Source organism: Chiloscyllium punctatum, chromosome 1 (genome assembly GCF_047496795.1).
Source record: "Chiloscyllium punctatum isolate Juve2018m chromosome 1, sChiPun1.3, whole genome shotgun sequence".
In the NCBI taxonomy this organism is placed as follows: domain Eukaryota; kingdom Metazoa; phylum Chordata; class Chondrichthyes; order Orectolobiformes; family Hemiscylliidae; genus Chiloscyllium; species Chiloscyllium punctatum.
In genome coordinates this window covers 41,046,379-41,073,198 of record NC_092739.1, presented here as the reverse complement: position 1 = coordinate 41,073,198, position 26,820 = coordinate 41,046,379, and the positions used below count along the sequence as shown (strand labels likewise).

Sequence of the window (26,820 nt, the reverse complement as noted above, 5' to 3'; positions counted from 1 at the left end):
CTTTCCATGAATAAAGATTAGAGAGAAGCCACTGATTAATTCAACAGATTTTACTGCAATGCCTTGTATATCACAATATATAGATAGGCCGCCCGAAAGCCATCATCCAGCTGGGAGACGCACCCAAGAAACAGCTGAGAAATTCAGGCCAATATGAGAAAGCAATCTGGAAAATTCCTCTCTGAGTGTCTTATCATCTCAGAGCCCAGTCTAGCCCCAACTGCATTATGATCCTTTCATTTCCTATGAGTTTGTGCTAATGAGGACCTTCAGCAAGCTTTAAAAATAGGATTTTTGAGGAGACTCCCCAAACTCCCACTATTAATTCAGTGGAAGAAAAGCAGGAATCCAGACCCTGCAGAAGTTAGCCATGAAAATATTTAATCCACACATTAATGTTACATTATCATAGTAAGCATTACATTCATTTCATACCAAGGAAATGACAACATCAGCAGTGTATAATATAACAATGTTCAGGAAACAAGAGATGCTGCACATAACTTGCTTAATAAGCTTAGATTTTCTTAGTTCAATTCATTTTGATGACAAATTTGACAAAATGCACCAGGAGAGAATATTGCCCGAGTCCACAATCTTCCAGTGGGTTCCAATTTGCACTCCGTGGATGGGCATAAGTTACACACATTGGGCTCGATTGGAAGTGTTAAACAGTACAGGAAGACTGTGCACATTCTGGGTCTTAAAGGCAGCAGGAATCTTAAAGGAGCTGGGATGACGACAGCTTTCTAAAAGAAAGAGGCAAGTGAATGCCCTTGTGCTGATTTGTGTCATGACTCTACCCATAGGTGCAACTGTCTGGAGAGGAATTTGCACAGAACTTTTACAAGTCAACTCATTGGTTTACCCATTGGAGCAGTGATTGCCACAAATCCAGTTGACAACAGAAGTAATCCTTATTCTGCAGGATGAATCCTAAAGTGTCACCATTTTGCATGTAGCCCAAAGGAGATTCTTCATACATTGTCTGATCCTTTCTCCTGCTGCCTTACCGTGATGCCAAAATTGACAAATTCTCCAACTTTCCTGTAAAGTGTGGCCTCATGAACAGATGTCCACAGGCAATCTGGTTTACATGGCAGAGATCAGCTATTGTAACTTGAAATATACCAGTGTTCATAAAGTATGTGTAGTGGTCATCAGCTAAACAAGGGAGTTTGAGCAATTAAGATAATATTTAGGGCGAGTATTCAGTTGGCACTGTTAAGTCAAGAATTTAGTATATTGGTTAGAGTTTTCATTGAATTATTTGCTTAGTGCTTAGAGTGTGCTTTTTATGGTTAGGTTAGCTAAGTAGTTAAATAGCCTAAAAGCTAAACAAACAGTGAAATAACTATTAACAAACATAATAGCAGCGGCTCACACTTTTTACAGGAACAGCAGCTGACTGCTCAAGCTGGGGGTCTTTGAGCTTCATGGACAGCTGGCAACACTAAAGTGCAGACAGGAGCGTTTCCTGACCCACGTACTTCAGGAGATGGTCAAGCTTCAGCTACAGAAGGTGAGGACTGCAGATACTGGAGATTAGAGTTGAGAGTGTGGTGCTGGAAAAGCACAGCAGGTCAGGCAGCATCTGAGGAGCAGGAGACTCAATGTTTCAGGCATAAGCCCTCCATCAGGAATGTTAGCTAAGTAGTTAAGTAGCCTGATGAAGTGCTTATGCCCGGAACGTCAATTCTTCTGCTCCTTGAATGCTGCCTGACCTGCTGTGCTTTTCCAGCACCACACTCTCAACTCACGCTGCAGCTACAGAGAGTTTGACAGAGTGGGCATTCATGAGGGTGTCAAGGAGGTCCAGTCAAACAGGCCAGAATCCCTACATGTGTGACATTCACAAATTGCTATACAGAGTTGAATATCAGTGAGTGTAATAACATCTTGATGGCACAGGAGCAGCAGTCGGAGGTCAGAAACAAATCCACACTACGCAAACTTTAGCTGCACATGGGAGTACATGAAAGTGTAACAATATGGTACGTTTTTTAACAATTTCATCCATGGGATGTGGGCATCACCAGTCAGGCCAGTATTTATTGTTGAGAGTCTCTGATTGTTGAGAGTCAACTACATTGCTGTGGGTCTTTAGCCAGACCAGCTAAAGATGACAGTTCCCTTCCCTGAAGAACATTAGTGAACCAGATGGGTTTTTCCCCAGCAATCAGCAATGGATTCCTGGTCATCATTAGAGTCTTAATTCCGGATTCTTTATCGAGTTCACATTCCACCATCTACCATAGCAGGATTTGAACCCAGGTCCTCAGAACATAACCTGGGTCTCTGGATTAACAGCCCATCCATAATGCCACTAGACCACCTTTGTTACATGGCCAGAGGGAAAGACAATTGTTTCTACTACTGATATTTGCCCCAAACAGCATATTACCCCCCTTTTGGGCCTGGAAAAGCATATCACTAATACAAAAGCAAAATAAAATGGATGTTAGCAATCTAAATTAAAAACAAAATGCTGGAAAAACTCAGCAGATTTGGCAGTGCATGTGTAGAGACAAAAATGAGTTTATGTTTGAGGTCTCTGACATTTTGCTCATTTCATTGGGTTGCTCATGAACAGCTCTCGGGACAAATAAGGCAGGGCAGTGATGACGTTAATTTGGAAGGAATGAGCCAGCAGATCTAGATGCCAAGAGCAGAGATGGGCTGCAGAGAAAACGAGGAGGGACAAACAGCAAAAGGACAAATAGAAATATGACAAAGAATGTAGAGAAAGAACAAAAGTTAGGTGAAGGTGAGATGAAGGAAAGAAGCAGAACCTTTAACTATAGACCTTTCCTTGGATAGATCTCTCCCATCCCTTTCTAAATATGCTGCTGTCTAGAATGTTTAATTCCTATTACTGGCTATATTTAAGGTCAGAATGCTATTATAGTCATTATTTCATCATCCTACGAGGCAATTAACACCTACCATTCATCAAGCTTACTTGCAATACATCTTGAATTAGCACAGGTCCATGCGAAATATGTAACAATTCTGCTAATGAATGATAGGCTGCAGCATTAGGGTGCTTGGGGTGAGATGAGGTACAGGCTGGATCCTCTACATCATTCAGAATCCTGTTCAAATCCATTTTAAAGCACCTAGTAACAAGGTGTAAAAGAGCTGCCATTCAACACCTTCTACAAAATCTTTCAATGGTGGCCGCTGGGAAGGCAGACAAAAGATTACAGTGGGCCATATCCTCAATGTTATAGACTTTCCTGGTTACTGAAACCAGAGAGTGTGTCTTTAAGACAATATTGGCCTGCTGTGCAACAAGCCTCCCTCTCTAAAAGACCCAACGTGCAAGTTCTTCTATGATGGCAAATGTTTTAAAAGGATATAGGACGGACTAAGAAAGAATGAGAGCTTACTCCACCAATCAGTAAAATCATGTTGGTGTTTAGAATTTCCATCTACTTCCGATAGCCTTCTACTCCCTTGCCCAACTAACATCCATCTTTGCCGTAAAAATATCCAATAAGCCCACTTTCAACTCCTTCTGAGTCAGGATTCTGCAGTCAGACTACCCTCCGAGAGAATATTCCTACTCACTGCAGCCCTAAACGAACGACCCCAATTACGAAACATTGCCTCTTTGTTCTGGATTCATCCACAAGAGGAAACATCCTTTCCCCATCTACCTTATCAAGCACAGAGAAAACTAGGAACAGAAGCCGGCCACTCGGCCCTTCGAACCTCCTCACCATTCAATACGATCATGGCTGACCACCCAATCAGTGCCTTGGTCCTGCTTTCTGCCCATTCCGTTTGACCCTGAAGTTCGAAGAACTGCATCTAACTTCTTCTTGGAAACATTGAATGTTTTGGTTTAAACCACCTTTTGTAGCAGAGAATTCAGCAAATCTACTATCCTCTGGGTTAAGAAATTTCTCCCTAACCCATTCTCAAATGTCTGCTCCATATCCTTAGACTGTGACTCCTAGTTCTGGATTTCCTGATCGTTGGGAATATGTTTCTTACATTCACCTGGTCTAGTCCGGTGAGAATTTTATAGGTTTCTAAGATATCCTTTCTCATTCTTCTAAACTTTAGTGTATATAATCCTAACCGACACAGACTCTCTCTGTACAACAGTCCTGCCATCCCAGGACTCGGTGTGGTAAACCTTTGTTGCACTCCTTCCACAGCCAAAGTGGCCTTCCTCAGTTAAGGATACCAACCAATACTCCAGGTGTGGTCTCACCAGGGTCCTGTACAAGACATCCCTGCCCCTGTACTCAAATCCTCTCGCTATGAAGGTCAATATACCACTTAATGTTCTCAAGGGTCACTGGACTCAAGACAGTAACTCTGCTTTCTCTCCACAATTGCTGCCAGACTCGATGAGCTACTCAAGCCATTTCTGTTTTCGTTTCAGCTTTCTAACAGCCACAGTTCTTTGTTTTATTTTATCATTTGTCTTTTTCACTGCCTGCTACAGCTACATGTGAATGGTGTACAAGGGCACGCATGCCTTGATGCGTCTCCCCCCTTTCTCAATCTATTGCCATTCAGATAGCATCGCCTTGCTGTTTGCTACCAGAGTGGATAACTTCATATTTATCCACATCCTGCTTCATCTGTCAAGACCGTTTAAGATCTTACAGATTTCAATTAAGTCACCCCTCAATCTTCTAAATCAAGTAAAAACAACCTCAATCTGTCCAATCTTTTCTCATATGATAACACCATCTTTCTTGGTATCAATCCAGTAAAATTCTGGACCAACTCCAATGCTTTAACATCCTCCCTTAAATAAAGAGATCAAAACTGCACCTGGTATGTAGGATATGGTCTCACCAATGCCTTGTACATAACATCTATACTTTTATTTTTAATTCTTCTCACAGTAAACGGCAGTATCCTATTAGCCTTTTTATTTACTTGCTGCACCTGCATGTTAACATTTTGTGACTCATGCACTGGAACATCAAGATCCCTCTGCACCTTGTTCTCTGTGTAATACTCTACTTTTTCTTCCCAATAAAATAAACAACTTTATATGCTCCTAAATTATGCTGGTAGATTTTGCTCACTCGTTCAATCTCACTATATTGACCTGCATCGTCGTTACTTTCTCGTCACAATGTACATTTCTCCCAAACTTTGTGCCATTTGCAAATTTCATGTTTTCAGACCCCTGTGGACTCCACCTATCGCATCCTGTCAATCAGAAAAAGGCCCATTAATAAATACTCTATTTACTGACCATCAGTAGCAGCAGTGTGTACTACATGCAAGATGCACTCCAGAAATTCACCAAAGATCCTTCAACAGCACCTTCCAAACACATAACCACTTCCATCTGGAAGGCCAAGGACACAGATGCATGGAAATATCACCATCTGTAAATTCTACTCCAAACCACTCCCCTTTCTGACTTGGAAATAAAATACTCTTCCTTCACTGTTGCTGGGTCAATATCCTGAAGTTTCCTTCCTAAGAGCATTAAGGGTAAACCCACAGCAGGTTGACTGTAGCAGTTCAAGAAGGCAGCTCACAAGGCAACTAGGGATAGGCAATAAATGCTGGCTAATCAGTGATGTCCATGTCACACGAGTGAATGAAAAAGCCGGCCAATCCACTATCTTTGGTAATATATTATGCCTTACACCATGAACTCCTATTTTGTGCAATAGCCTTTTATATGGCGTTTTGTGAAAAACTTTCTGGAAATAGCAGTACAGAATATAGTACAGCTATTGGTTTCTCTTTATCTACAGTATGTATTATTCCTTCAAAGAAATCCAATATAAACATAACTTCCTTTCCACAGAAACATTGACTTCTCCTAAATCCCTTGGGTTTGACTAAGCACCCAGCTATAACCTTTTTAAAGATCTTTTAAGACCCTGGGTTGCAGTCCATCAAGGTGAGCACGTATCAGACAGCAACTCCATTGCTTTGCTTGGTACCACTTTTACAGTGGTTGCAATTTCATCAAAATCTCCCCTCCCTTCCACGTTCTGATTTCTATCTGACTGGAATGTTTTTTTGGATCCTCTATAATTGAAGTCATGATTTGGAGGAGCCGGTGTTGGACTGGGGTGGAGAAAAGTTAAAAATCACACCACAATCGGTTACAGTCCAACTGGTTTAGTTGGAATCACTAGCTTTTGGAGCGCCGCTCCTTCATCAGGTGATTGTAAAGCAGGATCATAAGTCACAGAATTTATAGCTATATTTATAGCATAAATAATTCATAGCACAAGGTAGGATCAAGAGTTATTCATTTAATCTGCCATCTCCTCATTATCTACTGCTACTTCACCAAAGACAGGATCTGGAGAACCATCATTCACTTTATTTACTCTTTTCCTTTATAAATACCTGTAGAAACCCTTTATATTTATTTTTACATTTCTGGTTAGCTTCATCTCACTCTCGAATTTCATTCTCCTGATTAATCTTTTCATCACTCTCTGCCATGCTTGATATTCTAAACAATCACCTGACCTGCTACTTATCTTTGTACAATTACACAATTCTTTCTTAAATTGATGTGTTGTTTAACTTCCCTCAGCACCTTCCCTTTTAGCAGGGATATGGTTATCCTGATTATTCTGAAATATCCCGGATTGATCTGATAGTCTAGTACACCAGCACAATTCATCTAGCCCAGTTTTCTGCCCCACACACTTTCCTTTATTTAAATTTAAAATACTAATCTTAGACCCACTCTTCTCCCTTTCAAACTGAAAGTCAAACTTAATCATACTAGATTCACTGTTACCTTGTGTTGCTTTTACCCCAAGGTCATTAATTAACCTGCTCACTTTATCAGCCCTCTCTCCAGTCAGTTCCAGAATGTGTTGTTCCAAACAACTCTCCCAAAAGCATTCTATGAACTCTTCCTCCAGGCTACCACTGCCAATCTGAACTTGCCAGGTAATATCAAGATTAGACTGACCCATTATTGTTGCTATCTCTTTATCACAAGTATCCGATATAAAATGGAAACCATTTTTAAATAAAAACACAAATTGTAAAAGAACAGTTAAAGGGAAATGGCGGAACTGAATAGTAACAAATTGTAAATATTATCGTGCATGGTGAGATATCAAACGTGCATTCTATATCTGTTTCACAAATTAAGATTCTGAGATAGAGATACAGACAGTGCAGGACAAAAATAAAAAGGAGTTGGTGGCACTCAGAATTACCAAGTCATCTAGTCCAGACAGGTTTTAATCAAAATTGCAAAGAGAATCCATGGTGTAATTTGGATGATTTTTGACCAGTCTTTCAGTCATGCCTGGCTATTAAAGCAGGACTAGAAGATTGGAGGATTGCAAATGTAACATCTCATTTAAAAGAAAAAAAATGAAGGTTAGACTGTACCTGGCCACTACAGGCCAGTCAATCCATAAGTAGGGAGAAAATTAACAGTCATTGTAGAGTCATACAGCACAGAAGTAGACCCTTCAGTCCAATTCATCCATGCCAACCAGGTATCCTGATCTAGTCCCATGTGCCAGTATTTGGCCCATACCCCTCTAAACCTTTCCTATTCATATACCCATCCAGGTGCCTTTTAAATGTTGTAATTATACCAGCCTCCACCACTTCCTCTGGCATCACTTCCTCAGTCCATACATGCACCATCCTTTGTGTGAAAAAGTTATCCCTCAGGTCTTTTTAAATTTTTTCCCTGTCATCTTAAACCTATGTCTTCTAGTTTTGGACTCTCCCACCCTAGCTGTTCACCCTATCCATGCCCCTCATGATTTTATAAACTACTTTGTCATCCCTTAGCCTCCGACACTGAATAATTGACACCTTTTCACATTAATGGGCTTGGAGTAAATACAGAGTAATTACAAAATGACTTTATTCATGTTTACATTCCACATGCTCTTGTAGTATAAGGTCTGTGGCTTCTGGAGAGTGCACTGTGGACGAATGGCCATGTAAGTGTCATAGCCAAGCATGGCAATATGAGGGGGCATGGAGGTTGGTGGAAAGACATAGCTTGACAATGGAGTCATAAGGAGACAGTGAAGGACATTGTCTTGAACAGAGGTTTGGGGACACATTTTTGAACTTATCTTTTAAAATGTTCCCTTATGGGACAATAGTTTTGATGGGCTGTGAACAGTGACTCTTTGAAAAACTGCCCAATATAATGAATATCAGGAAGGACCAGGGCGTGGTCATCCCTGAACCCAGCCAGCTCAGGGAACAGATTCTTGACCCAAACCATCCTGTGTCCTTAGAAGGCCCTGATGAAAATTATCAACTTCAGGAATGGGGGTCAGGAACTCTAGAATTGTGACTTGATCCCATTTATAAGTCACCTGATTGAGTGAAAAATTTGGGCCATTCTGTTATTTTGCATGGTTTTATGATGTGCAACATGTTACTTGGAAGTGTTCTGGAATTTGATTCCAAAGGAACGTTCAAAATATAATTGGACACATATTCAACTAGAACTAATTGCAGGGTTATGGGTCTAAACTGGTTTTAAAGAGCCAGTGCAGGAATGGTGGGGGGAATGATCTTCTTTCAAGCTGTAGGGTCATATGATGCTAACACCTCATGTTGGTTCTATAAATCACTCAGGTTTCTAATTATTTGTTTGTTCTCTCATCTCAAACATTCTCCTGTCACTACATGCGTCACCCTTCAAACGACTTTATTCTTTGCTTCCAGCCCTGAAATACTTCTGAAAACTCATTTTTCTAAAGTGGAGCCCGCTGCTTTTATTGATGGGCCTTTTGGTAAATCACTGAGAGGGAATGCAGACAACACAGCCAGTTCTCGTCGCCAAAAGGAAGGAAATATACAATTGCAACCCTTGCTCCAGATCAGTCAGTCGTGCTGAATCTAACAGAAACGCCTAGGCATTACAACAAACACTGCCAGTGTATTACATCGGTCTGCCTGTGTGTGAGTTTGATCAAAGCAGATATTAATCAGCACTGTAACCAATGCTAAGCCGGTATAATTCATTCATTTCTTATTCGCAAGGAAGTGTTTGAAGTTAAGAGAAGAATGCTCCTTGCCTAATTCCCCAAAGCATGTCTGCCATCACCAAGGCACAGCCTGGCTGAATGCAGCCCCAACACGACAGGCTGAATCTTATTTCTCTTTTTAGCTGTGTTAGTTTTGCTGAGTTTCACAGGGAGTTTCTCTCCATGAGGCCTAATGAGATCTCACACCATATCTGATCAAACATGGCTCATTAACTAATCTATTCTCCCCTATGGCAACCCTCTCACGCGATTCTATTCCCCTCCTACCATTTACCATTCCTGGAACAGCCGCTAATCATCAGATCTACTTTGAAAGACTGGCATCCACTCTGTCTTTTAAACGGCTATTGTCTACCCTGATAATTGTCACTCCTCACTGGTGACATGTTGGCACAGCTGCCACAAAGCTACAGTGCCCACTGCACGCAGCTGGCATTACTGATACTCGCACTCTAGCTTTCTCACACTGGTCACTGTTTAACCACCAGGCAACACAGTCTACCTGTCCCTAGAGATACTCTGTCTAGGCACCCTCTCTAAGTCTCTGCAATATTATCCTCAATACCTACAGTGGACTCATATCGTGTTACCGTCCAGTAGGGGAACACCAAATGCAACAGATCATGCCAAAGATGAATTTTTACTTACGGCCAGCAAAAGCAGGCACAAACAAAATGAATACAGGCTACAGTTTACCCACAATGCAAATCAAATGCTGGCATCAGAAACAAGAACAGAAAGTGCAGCCGAAACCCAGCAGGCCTGGCAGCCTCTGTGGAAAGAAAGCAGAGTTGATATTTCAAATCCAGTGATCCTTCTTCAGAACTGGCAATGATGACCAATGGTGTTTTTCTCAGTCTATGATGGTCTATCACACTCAGCTCCCATTGGCTGAAACCAAGTATCTATCAGCTCCTGTTCCACCATGGTCTTAACCGTCCCTGGGTACAGCCCACTTCCTACATGAACAACTGCAGCTTCCTTCCCTCCCAAGTGTCCTGATCCTCCTTAACTGAACACTGCTCCCAATCCCCCAGTTCCTCCATGCCCAGCATATCACTTTGCTGCCTGCTCCAATTGTACAGAACACAGCACAGCAGGATGATGTAGCACACTCTGTTCAGACTCTAATGGCGACCTAACCCCCCCCACCGCACCCCCTCCCCCCACCAACCCCCAATCAATGGGATAAGCCTGAGCAGTGAAATCCCATCTTCAATGTTTTTGCACACAGCAGTGTTCCCTTTAAGGGGAATGCATACACAGCCATTTATCAATCACAAAAGGACCATGCAGTGCAACAAGCCAGCCACACACAATCCACAGATGGCGGATGGAACATTGGTCCATGACTGAATCTTGTTCCAATCCTGACAACTGAATAGTTACCGTTAGAGAATGTTAGCTGCCTTTTGAAGTGGGGGCCATGTGGGCTTTCATTCTGAATGAGTGGGAGGAGAGAGCAGAGAGTGCGCTGCTATCTCTGGCTAGGACTTTCAGACCATGAAAACTCACCTCATTGCAATAAGGTGAGTTCCCTTTGGCCTTGCAATTTTATGTCATGTTAGCGCCAAAGGTTACTTGGGTGCATATCATTTACATCAGGATCAAAGGGGTTGGTTCCTATATGTTTATAACTAAGTAAAAATAAAAGTCATGAAGATAATGTTCCTTTAATGGAAGTTCAATTCCGCTTGGGAACATTGCCAAAAATGGAAACATTCCTAATAAGAAAAATGTGCACTGGTCAGGTCTGAGCTATCAAATACCTTGATGCCTTCCACTCTGTTGGCATTAGAATTCTATTACTATTCATTTACAGGCCACAACTGTACAATCAGCATAAAACGTAATATACAGCGGAAATTAATATTCAGTGACTGCTGACATAATTACCCAGAAGGGATTTGTTCAGCACAGATTAGAAGGTCAGAAAGACTGCGGTAACCGGAACCAAGCCAATCTGCAAAGATTGTGCCTAAAGGCGGCAAGAAATGAATACTTTGGCTTATTCCATCAATGCCACTCCATTATATCAAAGCATGTTACTGTGCAATAACAGGAGCGGTGATAGAACAACTCAAACTATTGTTTATCTCGAGATCTTCAGCAGGTCATTGTTCCCCTCTGAATAGCCCTTTAACGTTCCATTCTCAATGTTCTGGAGTGAATGAGGAAAATAAAATAATACTATATGTGACTTTTTTTTTTAAAAAGGATCTGTTTTTCTGATTCAATTAAATTGAAAATCTGTTCATTTTTATTAGCATTTGCACGGTTCCTGTGGCCCAGGTCTTAAATTACGATAATATTATTGGTGGTTAAGCAGCAATTAGCTGGATGACACTACCAACTCTGTCCAGTGGATTCACTACAGCAATGCCTGTACTTAAAATACTTTCATTAGTCTTTCAGTTGAAAAAGCTATAGAACAAGGAGAGTCATCTTTATATGACAGAAACACGGTGTCGCAATAGAATGATGTGCTATGATTATATTCTTACTTATGTAGAGATTGCCAATCAAAAACGGACCTAACAAATAATTTAATGTCATTATTCATAAAATAGAAATTTCCTTCTTCTTCTTCAGACAATAATTTGTACAAAAGTTTGCAAAATAGTACAAATCATTTTTGGTGATGTTGAGAATAAATATTGGGCGGGACAGGAGAGTAATTTCATTTTTCTTTTTCAAATAGTCCTATAGAATCTTTTGTGTCACCAGAGAGAGATGTGAGGAAGTCTCAATTTAATTTTTCATTTGAAAGATGGTATTTCCAACAATTCAGCATTTTCTCAGTCTTGGACTAAACCATCAGGCAAAAAATGAGCTCAGGTCCCTAAAGTGGAACTTGAACCCATGACATTAATGACTCAAAGATGAAAGCGCTACCACCAAGCAAGACTGACATCAGGAGCCATTGTGCACAAACAAACTGTACATGGAGTGTTGGCAGATTCCTCAATAATGCAGACCATCACAAAGAAGTATAATGTCATTCCTAACTACCATCCACACCTTGAATTCCACTAACAGAAGCCTATTCATTTCTTTCCATAGGTTTTGCTGGAACAATGAGGCAAGTCCAGGCAAAGGTGATATCTTACCAAGCTGGTGGAATCTTTCAAGGAGATTTAAATGGTTACAGCTTCACACAGTTGCTTCACATTGTTTAATGCCAGCTTAACACAGTACAAAGGAATAAAGTCCGTTGTAAAACACATATCTTAATCCTATTATGCCCACTTCAGACAGTGAGTATTTTAAAACCAAAATATGTAACTAATCCTAATAGATGGCACCTGAAAGGTCCTTGAAACTTTGCTCAAAGGTTTAAAGTCGATGACTTGTGATCTGAGCACCCCAACCCCCTAAAGATAGCTGCATCTATTTGAAGGTAGCTGCACATTTACAAGTGCAAACCTTAACCTGCCCCCAAAAAAACCTCCATTACATCTGGGAAGCATGGGAGAAATCCTCCATTACAACTATGAACAGAAAGCCTCCATTATAGGTGAGAAAGTGTGAAAATCTTTCAGTATAGTAGAAAAAACATTGGGGGATTAGCAAATACTGGAGAAGAAAAATCTTAACAGATAATTCAAAGATAATCACATTAGGAAGCTGCAGCATCAAAAATAGGACTACCAGAAATATTTTCTTTCCTAGATTCACCAAGCATGATATAAAATTGGACATCCCCAATCACATTTTTTAAACTGAGTCATAAGAAAGTAGCTGAACAAGTAAATACACTTCTGTACATAATTGGGAGTACAAAAAATATGTTAACGAAGCATTAGACAAATTTGAAAAGTTGCTGAAAGTCTTTGACAATTATGTCCAAACTAAGAAAATTCTTGAAAGGCCAAGATTGAACAAACACATGCAATGTCCAGCTGAATCCACAAATGGTATTTCTAACAATCTCTGCAAGGTTGTGAAGAGATGTGACTATGCTGACTTTAAGCCAGAGGTCATAAGATACCACACATATACAGGTACTACTGATGAATCTTTGTCAGATTTATTATTGTCCAAAGATGACCTACGTTACTCAGATGGTGGGTGAAACAGCAAGAAAATAGACAATCTTAAGAAAAGACAAAATTTGACAAAAGGGATATATAAAATATATTCATTATTTCAGGTGCACCAACCATGATAGACACACCAGATAAACCAGTGCAGTGAGCAACGCAATCTCACAGAAACAAACATCGCCCAGCTTTTAGACCAAATACTTTTATTCTTACAAAATAGGTCATGAAGAAAAATTGTCATAATAGGAAACAACCATAGAAAAGGAAAAGACCAAAAGAACTACCCATACAAAGAGGTAAATGAGGTAGAACCTTCTCCAATAGGTGATAAATCCAAGTTGTCCCAATGGAAATCAGTGGCCAAGACCAAACATTCTAGCATGCAGATGTATATGATAATGGGCAGATTATGAATTTCAAGATACAGGAGCAACAACAGAGAACACAATAGTTCAACTACATAGCCCAGAGATAGTGCACTTATCATTAGAACTGCTTGTAGCATACATCTATAATACAGGTGACACCAAATACCGAAACACTGATGTACTTTATAACCAGGAGTGTTCAATCCTAAACAGTGCAGTGTACATTGATTGAAACCTCATGCAGAAGGTGGAAAGGGTTAAGCAGCAAAAGATTAAAGCTGATCTTTTTTTCTGGACTTCTGACAATTCTACAAAGGCACCAATAAGAGGAGAAAAACAGTGTGCAAAAATCCAAAATAATATCAAACAACAATCACCTGCAATAGCAGAGATCACACTGGCGGTTGTAAACAATAGACGGACATCAACAAAAGTCATTCATGAAATAAATACAAGACATTAAAGGCCCTCCAGTTCAAGAGAGACTTAGAGCTCAGTTTGTCAGGAAGACAATCCAAGTTAATCAGCTTTTATGCATTAACTACCGTTGTTCTAAGTCTGAAGTAAACACATTCAGGGAGATCAGTTAGTGCTAAATGTAAATATAAAAACAAATGCATGGAAACACAATGATTGAGGCAAAAGGACTCAAGGAAAGGTGTACAATGGTCTAAAAATGTTCATATACTTGATAGAGTGAAACAAGAACTATCCTCTAATGACATCATGTGGACTTCATCAGATAACTTGTATGGACAGACCTGAGGCTACTGTGTTTTCAACATAGTTGTAATGTTATAATGTAGGCTACCTTCACACTGTCATTATTGCCGTTATGAAAAAAAAATACTGTTTAATAAACAAAACATCTTCTACCTAGACAGAAGGTGGATTTACACACACATGCCTGAGCACTAAAACAGTCGAGACTAAGCTGAATCAATGGGCCTCTCCAGTCTACCTACACCCAGGTAGACAAGCACATAGTCCTTAAGGATGCAAAGTATCAGCTTCACATTGAAGCCAGCCTCCATTGTGCAGTGTAGCACTACTACAATATTAGATAATACAGGAAAAAAAACTTAATAGCTCAAAACTGAACATCATGAGCTGCTGGGTGCATCAGCAGCAGTGTTGTATACCACCACAATCTGTAATCTCATTCCTTGAATATCACTTACTCGGCCATCACTTTTAATTCACACAGTATTCTAACTTTGAAATACGTCATCATTAATTATTGTCAGTGGGTTTAAATCCTGGAACCATTTGGTGGGAGTCCTTTCACTGCAGTGGTTCATCTCAAGGGCAACAAATGTTGACCTTGCCAGCAACACCCACAACCCCTAAATTTTGTTTTGAAAAGTTAGGGGAGAGGAGATCTACAATGTTTCAATGAGCTCCAGGTTGGATTCTATTCCTGTCAATGACCATGAGAACTGTCATGTCAGGCAATGCATATTTCTGGGTTGCCTGCAGCAGGATATAATGCAGCACAGTGGGGAGGAAGGTGCTGCAAGGAGTTGTGGTCAAATGGGTGGAACAGTCTGGAATTTGTAGTTTAGAGGCATACAAGCTTTTGTGCTGCCAGGGACTGTGGCAAGAATACTGAAGGTCAATCACTGTCTCAGTATTTTCTCAATTTGCTCAGCTCTCAATTTACTTTCATAGCTGCTCTATGACAGTCTAACATGAAAATTTTGAATTTAAATGTTAGATGTTATATCTCAAAGGTCAGGTACTATGGTGCCTGCAAAATAAAAGCTCACTTGTTAATGCTGCAATGTGTGGGTACTTAGATATTTATATCTTTCGGGTGAAGCTGACAAACCTTGAGGGTGTTCTGCCATGCAATCATTCAATGAAATCTTGGCTGATTTCCAACTTAACATCTTACAACCATTTTTGCCTCATTTTCTTAGCTCAAGACCTCAATCAACAAAAGTCCATTAATCTTCGAATTGAAAGTGTCTAATATCAACTGTTGTTTGTGGAAGAGAAGTGAAAGATTCCAAACTGATGGTGTGGGTAAGTAGATATTATATTCTAGTTCGCAACACAATCAGTTAACCTATTGTTTTGCCCCAAAACTCATGTGTGGGCCCCTAAGCAGTGTACAAGCCAACTCCTCATTTTTCTGGTAATACTCAGGGATATACTTGCTCAGGGGTATACTCGCACGAGAAGTTGACTTCATTTTTACAGCTCAGAGGCATCTATTTAAGATCATACTCACCTTTTTATGTCAGTGTGTGGAACCAAAGTAGCAACACAGGTTCCAAGACGTTATGTGGGTATTTGAAACAATGACCATAGTGACTGATGAACATAACTGAGTTTTCTGATATCAACACTGGGGATTCATGATTTATATTTGGTGAATAAGTCAACCTCCTGTTTTAGAAAACTTGTTTGAAGTTTCAAAAATCAATACATACTCCCTGATGTGCTACATTTTTGAGTTATGAATGTGCCCAAGTCTATTCATGATCTTCAATGCAATCTGTACTCTTGTGGTCCTAATCTTTGCTTTGACTGTATTTCAATTTACTTGTGATGTTAATAACAGGAGCAGAAATCAGAAGTGACTAGTTATGAGTTAAAATAGACCAAAGTCAACTACAGAACCCATGAAACTTGAAAGGGAAGCTCCCTGGAATGATGCACAAAAATAACCTGAACTTCTGTTTTCATGCTTGGTTATTTTCTTGTCCCACAGTAATATATTCCCCAACGGAACAACGCTTGTTTGCTCAGGACATTATGGAGTCTCACTCGGAACTGATCTACATTTGTCCTTGCCAATATAGTTTGCTTGCTCAGCTTTCCAGGTAAAAACAGAGGCAAATGCCTGGCTCTCCCAGCAGTTGATGATGTGACATGAGCCAGGCAGGCAGCTTGTTAAGTCAGTGATCCTAAACTATATTTCCTAGTTGTTGCTTTATCCTGTTTGAATTGGGAGCTGGAGGCCTGAAAAGAGCTGCTATGTGTGCTGTAGCTTTATTGGTGGTGAACTCCTAGATCAAAAAGGTGAAGATTTTTTACTCTTAGCAACTTGAGAGAAATGACACTGATTAAAAACATTGAACTTAGTCCCTACATGTGCCCCCCCACCAACTCCAAAACACACATGACAAAAATAAAAACTGGCACACTTATTTCTAGAATATATAATGAGGAATCAAAGGATTTCTCCACTAAAATTTTCTTCTAAACATTATACTAAATACTTGTATTCATTATATATTCAAATCTATACTATGCTGCAATATTCTGAGGCCATTATCATCAAAGATGTTGTCACAGTAATTGATTTAACATTACATAACAGGCCCCATCTGAAAGGACAATTTAACATCTTAAATATGGATCAGGCACTTTAAAAAATGCACAAAAATGAAAAAAAAAATCCATACATGAAAACTAATAAATCTAGATCAAAAAATGTTAAAAATTTGGCCATTGTTCTCACCGCAATAGAGTCCATCACCACTGTAGGCTTTTCAGGCTCCAGTGACAATTCCACTAGGCCATTACCTCCCATGTTCTCAATGCCTTGCTTCAGATATTCAATATGCCCCATTGGAAACCTGGGACACCCTGTATATATGGTTACAATACTTGGGAATGGAGGCAGGGTCAAAATTCCTTTGGGGGTGGTGTGTTAGGTATCTATTGGGGTGGGGTCAGGGGCCCTTTGGGACTTTTGGAGACAAAGAGTGGTGGAACTGTCCAACTTGTCAAGACTTTTGAAGAAGTTTCTAGTAATATCAACTTGTCGAGAAGTGCAATCAATTGTCAAATATCAAGTCCACTCAAAAAGTATCCAGAATGGTCAGCAAATCCTGGTCTGCCAAAACGTGTGGAAATGTGTATTTTATGAATCAGAGTGTTTTTTTCTTCATAAATTGTAGTCTGCAATACACAAATTTAAACAATGGAACTGTAATGTTACCCCTGTGGAAAACTAAATGAGTTGGCAATGTAGGTGAAGGGAGAAGGGACGGTGGAAGAAGGCAATAAGTTTGTATGGGCTATAAGGTACCAAGAGGATGGGTAGACAGCATTGGGTTTCATGCATTGACATGGGGTGTGTGTGGGAGTAAGGAGAAGGTGTGAGGGGTGGATGGATATTTTATCTTTATGCCCTAATTGAAAAGGCAAGATAACCTTTCAGTTCTGGTTCAAAGACACCTTTAGCGGGGGTAAGGCACCCTTTGGGATCATGATAAGACTTGTGTTTATGCAAAAAGAATGCACAAAAGCGTTGGGATGGGCAAAAATGTAAATGAACAGTCCGAATAAAAATGTGGAGTCAAGAAATGGGGGCATTTCAGAGTAACTATTCACATAAAACCATTGTAGAATTTGTGCTACATGACTGATTTCCCAAAATATAATTTATTAATGGATTGCCTATTGATGGATAACTGCTTATTGAAGGGAATGTTTGTTGAAATAAGTTAAGCACAGAAGTAAAATGTAAGTATTCATAAGGAATCAATTGAAAGAATTTCAATGTATTGACTCTATTTTAGTTATCAACTAGAGTTATTTATTTTCACTAGTTAAATTATCAATATTCACTATAGGCATACCTCCAGGGTTTTTCCCATGATTGATATATTGGGCGAGTGATCATGGATAGAAAGGGGAAAAGAGTGGTGGATAGGGATTTTGAGTTGCAGAAGGGGCTAAAAAGAGCTATGAGATGGTTAGCTTGGCATAGGTTAGCCTAGGGTCTTTAAAGTGCTATGGGCACAGGGTGGCAAAGGGATATGACAGAGTGTGGGGATGCGTAGATTGGCAATGGCTGGCATAAATGGTATGAGGTACCATGGACATGGACAGGGCATGTGAAGTGTATAAGAATTTTTTAAAAAATTCACTAATGGGAGTGAGCATTGCTGGCTGGCCAGAATTTATTGCCTATCTCTAGTTGCCTTTGAGAAGGTGATAGTGAGCTGCCTTCTTGAACTGCTGCAGTCCACCTGCTTTGGGAGGACCCACAATGCCCTTGGCAGGGGAGCGGGGGGCAGATTTCCAGTAATTTTCACCCAGCGACAGTGAAGGATGATGATACATTTCCAAGTCAGGATGGTGAGTGGCTTGGAGGCAAGAACCCAAACTGAGCATCACCGATTAAGTTTTTTGATGGGCACACGTCTGTTTTGTAGCTCTACTGACAATCCTTTCCATCACTTTATTGATGATCAATACTGGGCCAGATTATATTTGCCCTGCATTCCATGTACAGAGAAAACTTTCACACTGCTAGCCTGATGTGGCTGCACTGGTCTTTCTACAGGGGTGTGGGGAGGCTGTACTCAGTGGAATGCATCCCCAACTCAAAAGCCTATTCCGAAGTTCACCAAAACCAAAATTTTATATTCAGCAAATTCTATTTAACTTTTATTTCATAACCCAGACTGTCATTTCCATACAGTACTGCAGGGAACAGTACACAATCAGTGTCACTTTGTTTCAGGTGAAATGTTAAACTAAGGTCCCACCTATCTTGTCAGATAGGGAATACATTGCAGCATTATTCACAGAGAAACAGGGTATCTGAGTTAATGTTTGGCTGAGTTAATGTTTGTCTTCCGGATGAAGAAGAGTCAGACTCAAAAGGACAACTTTTCTCTCTCTGCAGACCTGCTGAGTTTCTCTAGCACATTGTGTTTTTATTTCAGATTTCCAGCACCTACAGTATTATGCTTTCACTAAAAACAGACCACTTGATCATTCGATCATTGCTGTTTGTATGCAAATATTGCTAACAGTAACTCAGCGACTACATTTCAAAAGTAATTAGTTGGCTGCAAGGTGTTGAGATTGCAAATCCTTTTTTTGCTGGAGGCAAATGAAAGATGAATGTTGGTTGCAATTCTTTCTGAATCATTTTAGTTCAGTCTTCAGGGTCTCTAATGGCCATCTGTGCAGGCCATTTTCATCTCCACCTGATAGAGTGGATCCTGACACTGCAGCACTGGAGTGTCAACTTTGATTATGTCCTCAAACTATCAAACCCTGTTCAGTCTGACACAAACAAAGAAACAAAGCAAGCTATTGGTCAAATAACCTTCAGTTGTAGAATAGTTACACATCGGAATCAGATGCTGGAGGAAAGCAGGGTCCGCTTTGTTATTGTAACAAAAGCTGAATTGTTAGAGGCAGACAATTAGTATATTCTTGCTTGGAGCCCATTTGTGCGAGGAACCAGGAAGGAGAGATATGGCAGTTTAGAACAGTTTGGCTCCAAAGCTGCTGTAAAATAAACCAACAGAAAACCTACAGCTCCTTTGTGTGGCACATGGGTCACTGCAGACAGAATTAGTGAGATATCTGATAGTTGCCTCCATTTCTGGATGTAATGCAAACCAGGCCACTGGTTACTCTATTGATAAACTGATAAAGTTAGAAGTCACACGGCACCAGGTTATAGTCCAACACGTTTATTTAAAACCTGACGATGGAGTAGTGGTTTGAAAGCTTGGGATTTTAATTAAACCTGTTGGACTATAACCTGGTGTCGTGTGACTCCTGACTTAGTCCAGGCCAGTCCAAACCGGTTCCTTCATATTATGGACAAACTAATACACTGTTGCCCATCATGCACTCCCACTGAAGTTGAGCAGCATCCCCACTACCTCTACTGTTGTGACTCACCTTAACGATATTGATTTGCATATAAATATCATTTGTAATGGAGTAAAAATAGCCAAACATGCTTTTAAGATCTGGATAATCTTTAGTATTGAGCTACAATTAGTGATATTAGAACAGAGATCAAAAACTTGGCCAAAAGAGGTTTATTTTAGGGAACCACTGCAGGACGAGAGAGAGGCTCCATAAAATGGAGAGGTTTCAGGAAAACATTCTAGATCTTGGTGCCTAGGCTGCTGGAAGTACAAAAGTCCAGAACTAGAGTATGACAGACAACCCAAAGGATCATAGTGATTGAGGGAGTGATGGGGGAATGAAACCAGACTCATGTTAATATACGGGCAGCAGACTTCTGGAGGGCATCAATGACATTTACAACTGCACTTTCAAAATCTCAACTATCTAGCCTTTGACCCTTATTAACTATCTAGCCTTTGCCAGAATATTAGAATAAGGATATAAGAATGAGGAGCAGGAGTAGACAATTCAACACTTCAAGCCAGTTCCACCATGCTGTCATGGTTCATCTCACTTTCACCTCAAATCCTGGTCACTCTCCATAACTCTTCAACTTGTTACTATTTACAAATTTGTCTATCTCCTCCTTAAATTTACTCAGTGTTCCCGCATCTACCACACTCTGGGGTAATGAATTTCACAGATTCATGACCCCTTGAATGAAGTTATTTCTCCTCATCTCTGTTTTAAATCTGCTATCACTCATCCTAAAATTATGATCTCCCATATGAGATTGCCCCACAAGAGGAAACATCCACTCAGTGTCTTCTTTGTCAATTCCCTCTAACATCTTATATACCTCAATTAGATCACCTCTTATTCTTTTAAACTTCAGAGAGAATCGGCCTAAACTGCTGAATATCTTTTGATAAGACAAACCTCTCATCTCTGGGGTCAATCTAGTGAATCTTCTCTGAACTACCCCCAATACAACCACATCCTTCCTCAAGTAAGGGAAACAAAACCTAACACAAGACCCCAGATGCAGCCTCACTAATGCCTTGTCCAGTTGCAGCAACACTTCCCTACTTTTATATTCTATTCCTTTAGCAATAAATGTCAAAATTCCATTTGCTTTCCTTCTACCTGATGTACCAGTGTCAGTGATTCATTAAACAATTACATATTTGGTTAACCACACCATTCCCTCCAACTTTAATGCCCTGATTTTAAATAAAGCCATTATATACTTTCACCACCCTGACCTGTACCCCAGTACAGCACTTAATTGCCCATCCTTTAGGGCAAGAGGCACAGACTTGTAAGAACTCACATTGCACCCCACATTATTTGAGGCTGTCCTAATATCTGTTGCCCATGTTAACTTTTAGCAAGTCCCATTCCCCTATCATTGCTGGACTCACTGAACCACACTGGCTTGGGGTTAAGCAACACTTTGATTTTAAAATGTTCATTCTGGGTTCCATATCCATCTCTTCATATCTTTAACCTCCCCTACCCCCATGATCCTTTGAGAAATCTTTTCCTCTGATTCTATCGCATCCTCGATTTTAACGGTTGCACCATTAATGCCTTCGTTTAGGTTGCTTAAGGCACTGCTTAAATACTATGTCTTTGACCAAGTTCCACTTTCTATTGAGTTACACGTAATTTGCAGAACCCAGTAGGGATGCTATACCGCAGCATTTATGAGCATCATGACATCAATATAACTCTATGTCCCACCGTGTTTCATAGAGCTCTGTGAAGTTGACATTAATGGAGCCCCCTGGGTCTGGTGACTCTGAATAATATTTTCACTTTCCATTTAGCTGCTAATAAATATGGGAATACAAGGCCAAAAGAATTTCCCCGAAAGTAGTTATAGCCGAGCAGTTGAAAATGCCAAGATTACCTCCACCGAAAGGAGCCCAAATCACTCTGCGAATAGTCTTCACCCAGTCTTCCATATCATTTTGTGCACTGGCCATGAGGAGATAGGTTTCATGATTGGCTGTCATCCGATCACGATCTCCACCTGGAAGGCACAACACAGCAGTGATATTCCACTGGAAATCATTTAGGGTGAGCAAATCTTTAACCAGAACCCTGCTGTGGGCCAGCAGCCCAATCGCTGGTTTTCCAGAGAAGTCAAGGCTGTAAATGCAACTGTGATTAAAAATACCCAGTGAACAGAGGACAGAGTGTCCCTAAAATGCTTTTTATCACCGTGACACCCTGTCAACAACAATGAATCATATTAATATGCCCATAGCCAAGCTAAACCTAAGGAGTGTCTATTTTGGCCAATATTTCCCTTCCTGCTCTCTTTTCCTGTTTACTGGGGCATGGTACCCAAAGCCATACGCTAACCAAATGATGAGTCTTTGATGATAAGCCTAGATAGGGGATTACTTGACAGGTTGTCATGGTGATGGAGCATGTTAGTCAGAGAGCAGTTGGTGCCAAAGGCCTTCAACCAGTTGTTCTCAATGTTTTTTTAGATCTTTGCCCTCATCTCAGCCCTGGCTTTCAGTTTATTTTCATCAGCCTGGATCTCCTGGCTCAGAGGTATGGACACTGCCACCACACTACAGGAGCCCCCAGCCCTGGTTTGCATTGTTAACCAATTCAACATTTGACAGTAAGAGGAAGCATGAGTTCAGTTCAATCCTTTTCCTGCTGGATTGCCCTTTGCTGCAGGGTTTATGCCAAGCAACTGGACACAATTGCCTATTTTTCTAACATTCGCTAGTAACGGAACGTTACTAGGGGTAGAGTGCTGAGAATCAAACCCTACTGTTCCTGGGGCTGTCAGGAATGTGACAAAACTGGGTCAAACTACCCAAAAACCCCAGTTTGCCTGATTGACTAAAGAAATGCTCACCAAATTTTTGTACTTAACAAGAAAACAGCTATTTATGGCCTATAGATTATTTTACAGAAATAACAGAAATGTGAATGGCTAATTTACAAGTCTGTAGCTTAAACTCTACCCCTGTTAGTTTTCACCTTTCTCAAGCAGATAGGCACAAAAAGACAGATAAGACATATACATCAAGACTGGGAAAATAAAACAAAATTAAGGAAACACTGTTTGATAGCAACAGATTGGACCAAAGGAGTTAATTAATTGTGTTCTTTCCATTGCTTCTAACTTCTAACAGTCATTTGCTCTTATCACAAGATTGTTTGCACAGAAATGTTCAGTCCTTCATATCCTTTTTGAGCATTCATCTTTTCAATATGTGAAGGTGTTTTAATTGTCTTTCAACAGAGGATTTGCAGGGAAAGCTGAATGGAAGCCAGCCAGCTGTTACTGAAGACTTTCTGGGAATAAGAGAGAGACAGACAGAGCTTTCTCTTTGCAGGCTAGACGTTTCTGCTGTAATGGCTTAATACAAGCCACGGTCACCTGTTCAGGAGCCAATCAATACTTGGTTATCATGCCCCTTGGTTCAGAGCTCATCAACTCCATATTATCTATTTTCACTCTCATGGTTCTGGGAAAAGGCAACATTGTGAGTTGAAACAATTGATCCAGGAAACATTATTTTTAAAACTTTAGCAACCTCTTTGAACAGTCTCTTCTTTTTTAAGGCAGTATCTTCGTTTTATTAGTCTACAGTCCAAACATAAATGAAATAAAACAAATGTGGTCTTTGCACCATTTGCATCCCTCCCAATTACCAGAGGTGAGGAAAGTGCATAAGGTGAGATCCAACTGTCTGAGTTTGTTTTTGCAGAAAACTACGCATGCTTTTATCCAGGATGGTGCAGAACACTGGCCGTTTCCGCTCTTGTCAGCTTTCCTGCTCAGTTTCTTCAACCCACCATAAACTGTGGCACATTGATCTGTCCCTAACCCTTGCTTGGGATGTCGAAGTCTCACCTGCTCTATAGGTATCTAAGAAAATATCTGAACAGGTTGATTAGAAAAGTAGGTTAGTTAAATAAATAAAAATAAACTACAAATTGGAGATCTGTTATTTGCATGCTGATCCTATCTACATACCCTTAAACCTCTCCTTCCCAGGTTCAATCATCCTTACACAAAATCAATTTTCAGATTTTTGGCATCATCTCAAATTTCATATGTGACTTCATCTCTCACAAATTCCACAATCCCCTTCACCCCTTTCTCTCTGCCCAATCTTCTCCTCCAACACCACAATATTGCGCAAAAAGACTGAACTTCCAGTTGCTTGCCACCTCCACACACCACCCTGTTCCGTGGCCAACATCTTGGTCTTAGGCTTGCTGCAGTGCTCCAGCACAGCTCAGTGCAAGCTGGAAGAACAACAGCCTTCTGGACTCAATATCGAATTCAACGAATTTAGGGCTTGAACTCTCACATGCAATTATCTCAAGTCCCACATATCACGCCTTGTTATCACATGGTCTGCTATTACACACAGCCCATTGGTAGCCACTGATATTCCCCATTAATAGCTATTCATTCTCCTAGGTTGATTGTTATCTACTCCTTTGTCTGTCCAACTGTTCTTCTCTCTGTGCTCTATCTTCATCTATCACTTACTCCTTACCCCCGCCCTATTTTCTACATAAAATAACTTATTCCTAGCTACCACCAATTCTGAGGAAAGTTCACTGAACCCAAACATAAACTCTGATTTCTCTCTACTGATGTTGCCCTACCTGCTGAGCTTTTCCAGCAATTTCTGTTTTTCTTTGTGATCACAATATTCTTTGTTGCCTATTTTATCCATACCACCACTGGCAGCAATGCCATTGTCCACAACTAATCCCCACCCTGAATCTCCTTTCCTTTGTATGCCCCCTTATCCCCTTCTTTCTCTGCCTCAAAACCTTAAGAACATTATTCTTTTTGCCTGTGAGCCCATTTCCTCATTAGATTCAGTGCCAGTTGCTATTCACTGTCCAGTAGACTGCTCCGAGAAATCTCTTGAATAAGTGGGATATTATTAAGATGGTAATGGTTGTCACTCTGGAAGTGACAGAAACCAGTTTCTGTGCCTCCTTTTGGATTGCAAACTCAGCCAGGTTTGCTTGAGAAATTAGTAATAGGTCCAAAATAATTAGTGACTGTGCACAGTTACTGGATGCTTGGGGCCTTTCCAAAATCTCGTGCTAGACGTATTTTCGCATTAACTAGGCATGGGACAGCATGATGCAAAATTATCTGATTTGTGTATGAAAACTGAACAAAATGTGGTCCGCAGGCCAACATCTCTCCCATTAGGGTAGATAATACTTTATAAAATGACATAAGTTGGATGTGTGTGCATGTGCGTGTGTGCATATGTGTGTGCGTTTGTGTGTACGTGCATGCAGGTGTATGTGTAGGAAATTGCGTGTATGTACCAGTGTCTAGTTGTTTGTGATATAAATGCAAAAGGTCGCAATTTAATCAGGAAGAATTTCAACAGCAAAATACCAGTCTAGACATTGTTGTGAGAGCTGAGAAAAAGGATTGATTAGACGGATAGTCAGGTTATCTGATCATTTCTTTCAAGACTTGTTCCAAACAATACCTTTACATTTCCAAAACAAGGAAAGGTTTCGTAATGCATTTCTACAAGATGGTTAAAATTCTTGCTGATTGACGCTAATGTGTGGAATTCTCCACACGGAGCCTGAACAGCTTTTTAACAGGCAATAGCTTCACCGGCAGCCTGACTAAACACACAGAAAATAAACCTCCATCATTAGTTCTGGCAATACTTTACAAAAAATGGCTAAAATGAAAAATTAGGCCTCTACTTTGGATATAATATTGATTCTCGTAATTGTGTTCTATGAAAATAAAGATGTTATGCTTCATCTGTATGGAGCACTGCTGAGACATCTCAAATACATGTGCATATTGGTCTCCTTACTTAAGGAAGAATGTAAATTTGTTGGAGATGGTTCACGGGAAGTTTGCCAGTTTGATACCTGGAATAAGTGAGCTCTCTTATGAAGATGGGTTGGACAGGCTGGGCTGGTTTTCACAGGAGTTTAGACTAGTGAGGGGTAATTTGATTGAAGTTTATAAGATCCTTAATGGTTTAGGGTGTAGGTTTGCTCGCTGAGCTGTACGTTTGATATCCAGACGTTTCATTCCCTGGCTAGGTAACATCATCAGTGGCGACCTCCAAGTGAAGCGAAGCTGTTGTCTCCTGCTTTCTATTTTTATCTTTCTCCTGGCTGGGGTTCCTGGGGTTTGTGGTGATGTCATTTCCTTTTCCTTTTTTTTTAGGGGTTGATAGATGGCTTCTAGATCTATATCTTTGTTTATGGCATTGTGGTTGGAGTGCCAGGCCTGTAGGAATTCTCTGGCACGTCTTTTCTTAGCCTGTCCCAGGATAGATGTGTTGTCCCACTCGAAATGGTGGTTTTTTTCATCCATGTGTAGGGCTACGAGGGAGAGAGGTCGTGTCTTTTTGTGGCTAGCTGGTGTTCATGTATCCTGGTGGCTAACTTTCTTCCTGTTTGTCCTACATAGTGTTTGTGGCAGTCCTTGCATGGAATTTTGTAGATGACGTTGGTTTTGTACGTGGGATGTACTGGGTCTTTTAAGTTTGTTAGTTTTTGTTTGAGAGTGTTGGTGGGTTTGTGTGCTACTAGGATTCCGAGGGGTCTTAGTAGTCTGGCTGTCATTTCTGAAACTTCTTTGATGTATGGTAAGGTGGTTAGGGTTTCTGGCTGTGTTTGGTCTGCTTGTCGTGGTTTGTTCCTGAGGAATCTAGGCACTGCATATTTTGAGTATCCATTCTTCTTGAATACGTTGTATAGGTGGTTCTCCTGTTTTCCGAAGTTCAT

General features: G+C 40.4%; 1 protein-coding gene across 7 annotated transcripts in view; it reads right to left on the bottom strand.

Annotated features, from left to right (window-relative positions):
* arhgap24 (Rho GTPase activating protein 24) overlaps window positions 1–26,820 on the bottom strand; it is a 466,730-nt gene that overhangs the window by 61,339 nt on the left and 378,571 nt on the right. For all 7 annotated transcript variants that reach the window (XM_072595205.1, XM_072595287.1, XM_072595116.1 and 4 more), the window contains one exon: window positions 21,950–22,072. In XM_072595205.1, coding sequence (XP_072451306.1) covers window positions 21,950–22,072 — 123 coding nt within the window. The remainder of the gene's footprint in view (window positions 1–21,949; window positions 22,073–26,820) is intronic.